The sequence below is a fragment of the Phoca vitulina genome, unplaced genomic scaffold (assembly GCF_004348235.1).
Source record: "Phoca vitulina isolate PV1807 unplaced genomic scaffold, GSC_HSeal_1.0 scaffold12, whole genome shotgun sequence".
In the NCBI taxonomy this organism is placed as follows: Eukaryota; Metazoa; Chordata; class Mammalia; order Carnivora; family Phocidae; genus Phoca; species Phoca vitulina.
The window spans coordinates 28,322,313-28,330,327 of record NW_022589715.1 but is presented as its reverse complement, the minus strand read 5'-3'; the positions used below and the strand labels follow the sequence as shown (position 1 = coordinate 28,330,327).

Below are 8,015 nucleotides of genomic sequence, written 5' to 3'. Positions count from 1 at the left end.
AGCTGAGCATTGTACTATGATTACATTTCCTTTCTTATATTTTTGTCAAAGTTAATTATTACCATTTTTAAAATTTGAGGTACAACTTATACACCATAAATTTTAAATTTAAATTTTATACACCCATCATTACAATTCAATGTACAATTCCATGAATTTTAGTAAATTGACAGAGTTGTGCAGCTATCACTTTGGAACATTTCCATCAACCCAAAAACTCTTTTGCGTCTGTTTGCAGTCAGCACCTGCTTCTGCTCCCAGCCCCAGGCAACCACTCATCTGTTTTCTGTCTCTGTAAATTTGCCTTTTTCTGGAAACTTCATTTAAACGGAATCATGCAATATGTAGTGCTTTCTGCCTGGCTTCTTTGACTTAGCATAATACTTTGAGATTCATTATGTTGTAGCATGTATTTTTAGTTTGTTCTTTTTATTGATCAATAGTATTCTATTTTATGGATATAGAATACTCTGTTAATCTCATCACTTGATGGATATTTGGATTGTTTCCACTTTTTTTGTTTCTACTATAAATAATGCTGCTGTGAACATAAGTGTGCAAGTCTTTGTGTAGACTTATATTTTCATTTCCCTTGGATAAATACCTAGGCGTAAGATTGCTGAGATGTATAGTAAGATACCTTTAACATTTTAAGAAACTGCTAAGCTGTTTTCCAAAGTAGCTGTCTCATTTTACATTCACGCAAGCAATGTCTGAGAGCTCCCGTTACTCCATGTCAACACCTACACTTGAAATTGTCAGTCTTTTCTTTAAAGCCATTTCAGGAGATATAGCAGTATCTCATTTTAATTTGCATTTCCCTGATAACTAATTATATTGAGCATCTTTTCATGGGTTTATGAGCCTGTGATCTTTTTTTGATGAAATGTCTATGTACATCTGTTGCCCTCTGCATTAGATTTTTATTGCTGCTACATCAAATTGCCACAAATACGGCTGCTTAAAATAATATGCATTTATTATCTGTTTCTGTAGGTGAGAAGTCCATTTGGGTTCAGCTGGGTCTTCTTCTTAAGGTCTCACAAGACTGAAATTACAATATCAGCAGGGTATGTTCTTTACTGGATGCTTTGGGAAAGAATCCTCTTTCAAGCCCACTCAGGCTATTGGCCAAACTCAGTTCCTTGTGGTTATAATCTCTATTTGGTGCTGTCATCCAAGGGCTAATCTCTGCATCTAAACGCTACTTGAATTCCTTCTCTTCTTTTTAAGTGGATTGTTTGTCTCCTTATTAATGAGTTTTAAAAGTGCTTTATATATTCTAGATATAAGTTCTTCAGCAGATCTATCAGAGAATTGCAAGTTTTTTTGTAAAAGGACAGGTAGCAAATTCATTGATCCACATGTTTATCCTTACCCAAATACTCCACTGTCTTGATTACCATAGATTTATAGGAAGTTTTATAATTGGGAATTCCACGTCCTCCAAATTTGTTCTTTTTCAAAGTTTCATTGGCTAGTATAGGTTCTTTGTGTTTCCATATAATTATAGGAGTAGCTTATCAATTTCTACCAAAAAAAGTCTCCTGGGATTTTGATAGAGATTATATTAAATCTATAAAGAATTGTCATTTTAACAATATTGAGTTTTCAATCTAGAACATAAAATGTCTCTCCATTTATTTCAATCTTAATTTTTTTAAGTAAGCTCTACATCTAACACAGGGCTTTAACTCACAACCCTGCAATCAAGAGTTGCATGCTCTACCAACTGAACCCGCCAGGCACCCCTTAATCTTAGTTTCTTTCAGCAGTGTTTCATAGTTTTCTGTGAGCAAGACTTGTACTACTTTGGTTATGTTTATTGTCTTTATTGTCAGTATTTTATTCTTTTTGATGCTAATAGGAATGAAATTTCATTTTCCAATTGATCATTGCTATAATATACAAAATAATTTATTTTTACATACTTATCTTGTATTTTGTAACCTTGAACTCATTTATTAGTTCCAGTATGTTTTTTATATTCATTGGGAGTTTCTATATTCAGGGTCATGTTGTCTTAAAAAGCAGTTTACTTCTTTTTTAATCCATATGCTTTTAATTTCTTTGTCTTTTCTTATTTTACTGGCTAGAGTCTCCAGTACAATGTTGAATACCACAGGTGAAAGTGAACATCTTTGCCTTATTCCTGATCTTAGGGACAAAACACTAAGTCTTTCACAATTAAGTAAAATGTTAGCTATAGATTTTTGCAGATGCCTTTTATCACATTGGAAAAGTTCCCTACTATTCCCAATTTGCTGAAAGTTTTTATCATTCATGATTGCTAGATTTTTTCAAACGTTGTTTCTGTGTTTCTTGAGATAATCATGTGGTTTTATCTGTTTTTATTAATATGGTATATTACATTGATTTGTTTTCAGACGTTAGAACAGTCTTCCATTTCTGTGATAAATCCCACTTGGCCATTGTGTATCTTTTTTATATGTTACTAGATTTTATTTTATTTGCTAATTTTTGAGGTTTTTTGCATCTATAGTCAAAGAAACACTAATATGTAGTTTTCTCTTCTTGAGATTAAATTAAAGATACCTTTAGGTGGCTTTAATATAAGGATAATACTAGCCTCATAGCATTGAGAAGTATCCCTTTTCCTCTATTTTCTGACAGAATTTGAGAAGAGTTGGTATTATTTCTCACTTAAAGATCTGTTTATTTATTTTAGAGGCAGAGCAAGCATGAGCGGGGGCGGGGGGCAGAAGGAAAGGAAAGAATCTCAAGCAGGCACTTTGCTGAGCGCAGAGCCCAACGTAGGGCTTGATCTCACAACCCCGAGATTGTGCATGACCTGAGCCGAAATCAAGAGTCAGATGCTTAACCCACTGAGCCACCCAGGTGCCCCTATTTCTTACCTAAATGTTTGCAGAATGGTGAAGATATTTGAGCCTGGGCTTTTCTTGGTGGATTTTTTTTTTTTTAAGATTTGTTTATTTTAGAGAGAGATTGTGAGTGAGGTTAGTGGCAGAGAGAGAGGGAAAGAAGCAGACTCCCCCTGAGCCCGGAGCCCAAGGCAGGGCTCACTCTCACTACCCAGAGATCATGACCTGAGCCTAAATCAAGAATGGGATGCTTAACGGATGGAGTCACCCAGGCACCCCTGTGGATTTTTAATTACTAATTCAATTTCTTTATTCATTGGTCTATTCTGATTTTCTATTTCTTCCTAAGTCAGTTTCAGTAGTTCGTGTTCAGTCGTTTGTGTAGGAAATTATCCATTTCATATGAGTTTTCTAATTTTTTGACATAATATCATTAATATTTTCTTATAACTCTTTTAATTTCTCAGAGTTGGCAGTGATGTCCTTTCTTTCATTCTTTAATTCCCTAATTTGTGTCTTCTCTCTTTTTTCTTGGTCAAACTAGGTCAGAGGTCAACATAGTATGGACAGCTTGGTGGCCAGCCCATGATTGGCCAGATGTTATACTGAAATACCTGGAGTCAGTAAGGTTTACATCCTGCTCATAGATCTGTTTGTTGATTGGGAGCACATCCAAATTTCAGGCATTTTGACCCTGCTTACTCAGTCACGTTCTTTCAGGTCTTTTCAGCATATATATACATGGCTTCCCAGTCAGCCAGTGAAATGCAAGGACCTTTGCTAGTTAGCTCTTCTATGGTTTTTTAATTATTTTGGAATCTACAGGTCTGCAACTCACTCTAAACAAGATTACAACCTCAGGCTTGATTCACAGGGCTGATGCTTTCATTATTCTTTTCCTATTAAGATTGCTATGATTGCTGGCAATACTGCTGAATGTGGGATTTTTTTTGCCCTCTGCTCTGAATCATGTGAGCCCCTTCAAGAGCAAAGCTGCTAGTTTTCACAGCAGCTTTTAAAGACTGCTTGTTCAACTATAGCTACATACTATATCCCAGCTTTATGGAAAAAGTCTTAGTTCAATTTTCGCAGTTTTGTTTTCATAATATTAAATGTCACACTTTAGCTGGGCAGGAGTTAAGAGGCTTACTGTGCAAGATTTTTTTTTTCCTGCTGTCATTTGTAATATGTTTGCAAGAATCCTTGGGATTAAAGTTTTGGTTACAAATTATTGTTTAACCTGAAAGCCTGTTTTTCCTTGCAAAGCTAAAATCTGTGAGTTTGGTATCAAGTCCCAGTATAACATTTCTATTGCAAACCATACTTACATTTTCTTGTAAAGTGCTTTTGAATTAATAAAATACTAGCATAATTGTGTAATAGTGTCCAAAAAAAAAAAAGCTGCTGGTTTATGGTTAGCCCCACCATGTGAGCTAAAGGACTGAATGGGAACAGCCAAGAATAGCAATATTTCCACTGCTCTTATCTGAAGTTCAGCAAATCTTTTAGTAATAAATTCTTCTTAATTTGTTATTTGCCTTTGATTTCTAGAGCCCTGAATTTTTTTTTTCAAAAATTTATCAAGTTTTATGTTTACTTTGAGGCAAGAGGACTTGCCATACTTTTCACTTTGCCATAATTAGAAATCCCCCTCCCAGGCCACCTGGCATCCCAGATATCTGTCTGTTTTCATTTATTTAGTTTTTCCTTATATTTATTGCTAATTGTCCATACACATGCCAAGAGTCAAAATAATTTTTCACCAGAAAGAAATCTCCCCTTCAATGTTTTAATTTTAGAGTCTTCCCTCCTGAGAACTTCCATTCTGCTTTTATGTAGAGTATAAATTAATTGCACCACTAATATCTTAAGGTATCACTTCCTAATTATCCTAGGAATTCCTTTCATCTATCTCCTGATTTAGATTATGTCTCCTGAATCTCAAGACTTTCTCTTTTTTGTTTATTACCTTGTTTTTGGTGGAACATAGTCTCCAGTAGAGCTTTTATTAATTTTGTCCTGAAGGTACTGCTCTTCACATAAAATGGTGATGGCAACCTTCAATATGCCTTCTTCTGTAGTCACACTGCTCTGAATGATGTGTCACCTCAGGTTAGGCAGAATTTTTTGTTGTGGTTTTTTGCTAAGTGGAAAATGCAATTTTAAGTAAATAGCCTAATTGCTAGGGAAAATAGAGTGAGGAGAGAGAAGAAAAAGACTCAGAAATAGTCTTTCTTTAGTGATATTAAGTTGGAGAGGATAGGATTCTTTTGGATAGAATAAATTCTTTTGGAAAGGATAAATTGCTGATTCTGGCCCCAAGGCAATTTGAAGACCAAAGCAAAGGGTACTCAAGGAATCACATCACAGAAACACGAGGATTATAAGGCAGATGCAAAAATTTATAACCATCCAGCCTAACAACACATCAGTACGGATCTTTGCCTAAAAAAGAAGTTCAATGTACAAAGACAAGAATTTTACTAAAACTTGGATTAGTTCTTTTATGCTAGTATTTTGTTGTTGTTGTTAGTAGAATCTTTTTTATTCAGAGAAAAAAAAAAAACCAAAAAACAAAAAAGTTTTCCAACCACACACAGGACGGGTTTGGGTAGGGGGAGGTGTCTGTCCATCAAGCCCCAGCCCCCAGCCCATGTGGTTTTGGCAGCAATAAGGGGTGTGGGGTAATGGCCCAAAAAATAAAAATAATGTATGTGTGTGTCTGGGAAGGAGAGGGCTGCAAAAGCCGTGGGGAGTGGTGGGGGGAAGGGACGGACGAGGTCAGTACTGGGAACGCCGCAGGCGGGAGGCCATTTCATAGCATTTCTTGTTGATCATACCACCGTGGACACCTTCTTTGCCCATCAGCAGGACGAGCGTCTTGGCAGTCATGGTGACAGTGATGTTGAAAGTGGGGGCTCCCCCGGTGCTCTTGGTACGAAGATCCATGGTAAATTCCCCATCCTGCAGCAGTGAGTCCCGGATAACAGAACATTTGTGGCCACCAAGTGTCAGCCCGTTCCTTGTCAGAGACATCCTCCAAATTTGCATATCTTAAATCCAATCCAAGGAAAAGAAGGTTTTCACTGCTACAGAGACCATGGTAAAGCCATAAGCCCTGGAAATGATGGGATTGGTTGTGTCTTGGAGGAGAGGGGACAAGTGAGGCAGTGCCTTTGGCAAATGATTTCATTCACTCCAGAACTGCTGGCCTTCTGATGTTTTGAAGCAAGATATGGATGAATTGATAGTCATTCTTTTTATATTCAGGATGCAATTTGACCCTGTCATTCTTCTGCAGGCGGCTGCTGGTTCTTATCGGGTATATGAACACTGATGTCACCCAAGAAAAATTCCTAGTTTATGAACACCTTTTGGAAACTCTAGAGACTACCAGTACCTTTGAAATGCTTTAAAAAAAAAAAAAAAAGAGGAAGAAGAAGAAGGAAAAGAAAAAGCTTATTTGCTGGGACCAGAAGACATGGGCGCTACCTGGGGGAACCCTGGATGGGTGCGGCTCGCGCTGTGCCTCGCGGGTTTAGTGCTCTCTCTCTACGCGCTGCACGTGAAGGCGGCGCGCGCCCGGGACCGGGATTACCGCGCGCTCTGCGACGTGGGTACCGCCATCAGCTGCTCGCGCGTTTTCTCCTCCAGGTGGGGCCAGGGCTTCGGACTGGTGGAACATGTGCTCGGCCAGGACAGCATCCTCAATCAGTCCAATAGCATATTCGGTTGCATCTTCTACACTTTACAGCTGTTGTTGGGTTGCCTCCGGGCCCGCTGGGCATCTATCCTGCTGGTGCTGAGTTCCCTGGTGTCTCTTGTCGGTTCTGTCTACCTGGCCTGGATCCTATTCTTCGTACTCTATGATTCTGCATCGTTTGCATCACCACCTATGCCATCAATGTGGGCCTAGTGGTGCTCAGCTTCCGGAAGGTCCAGGAACCGCAGGGCAAGGTCAAGGGGCACTGAGCCCTCACCCAAGCCAGGCTGACCTCATGCTCTGCTTTGGCATGTGAGCCTTGCCCAAGGGGGCTATGTCTGGGTCCTTAGAAGAGTCTGCAACCCGACCCCACCATACTCCCACACAGGACAATGGACCAAATGTGCCACTCTTTCCTCCACGCTAGTGCCTCTGGCTCTGTCCCCAAGGGCTGGTTTCCAAAGCTCCTGCCATTGCCCAAGGAGGGAAGGTTCTGAGCAATAAAATTTCTTAAATAAAAAAAAAAAAAAGCTTATTTGCTGAGCTAAACTTCAATTGGACAAAACATCTGGGTACCCAAGGTGCAGATGGAGTGCCTGCAATGATTAACCACACATTTATTTTTCCTTCTATGATGAAGATGGAAGCTATTCACACAGTACTGAGGCACATTATGTTCTCCATCCACGTCTTAGTCAACTTTTAGCCTCCATGTTTTTTCCTTTACGTTCAATTTTATAATGCTATGTACCTCTTCATTATTATACTTCCCACAATTGTAATTTTACATTTTTAATTATCTTTTGATATGTCAACTTGGTTATAATCCCCAGTTATTCAATCAAATACTAATCAGGGTGTTGCTGTGAAGGTATTTTGTATGTGTGATTAAAATCCATAATCAGTTGACTTTAAGCAAGGGAGGATTTTCTAGATAATCTAGGTAGACCTGATTCATTCAGTTGAAAGGCCTTAAAATCAAAGCTGAGGTGTCCCTAAAGAAGAAGAAATTTCTATGTGTGAACAGTAGCTTCAGCCCTTGAGTAAGAGATCCTAACTCACTCTTTCTGATAACCTGCCCCACAATTTCAGACTTGCCTGGTCAGCACACACAATTAGTAAGTGAAATCCTTGCAATAAATTTCTTAATATATAACCTTCTACTGGTTCTACATCTCTAGTTGAACCCTAACTTTTATAACAGTGTTGTGTGATTCTTTGACAAATGAATGTATTACTCTCTAGAGTTAAAATTCATAAAGGCAGAGACTATATCATTTTTATTTACGTATGTATGTATTTGCTAACTATGGTAACCTATGGTGTAGAATAGTGCCTACCTTACAAAACCTACAAAAAAAAAAATGCTTGCTGAATGAATAATTACAGATTGATAAATTTCTGTATTTTTAACCAAAAATAGTGCCTAAATAGAATTGAAAGCAGGATTATTATCTTCCAAATCTCTG

General features: G+C 38.1%; 1 protein-coding gene across 1 annotated transcript; it reads left to right on the top strand.

Moving 5' to 3' along the window:
* The first annotated feature begins 6,317 nt into the window (after positions 1-6,317).
* LOC116636234 (vitamin K epoxide reductase complex subunit 1-like) lies at positions 6,318-7,059 on the top strand. Its single transcript, XM_032410831.1, is given in 2 exon segments — positions 6,318-6,709; positions 6,712-7,059. Coding segments are annotated over 2 exon segments (489 nt in total). The 5' UTR covers positions 6,318-6,324; the 3' UTR covers positions 6,816-7,059.
* Positions 7,060-8,015: the final 956 nt, after the last annotated feature.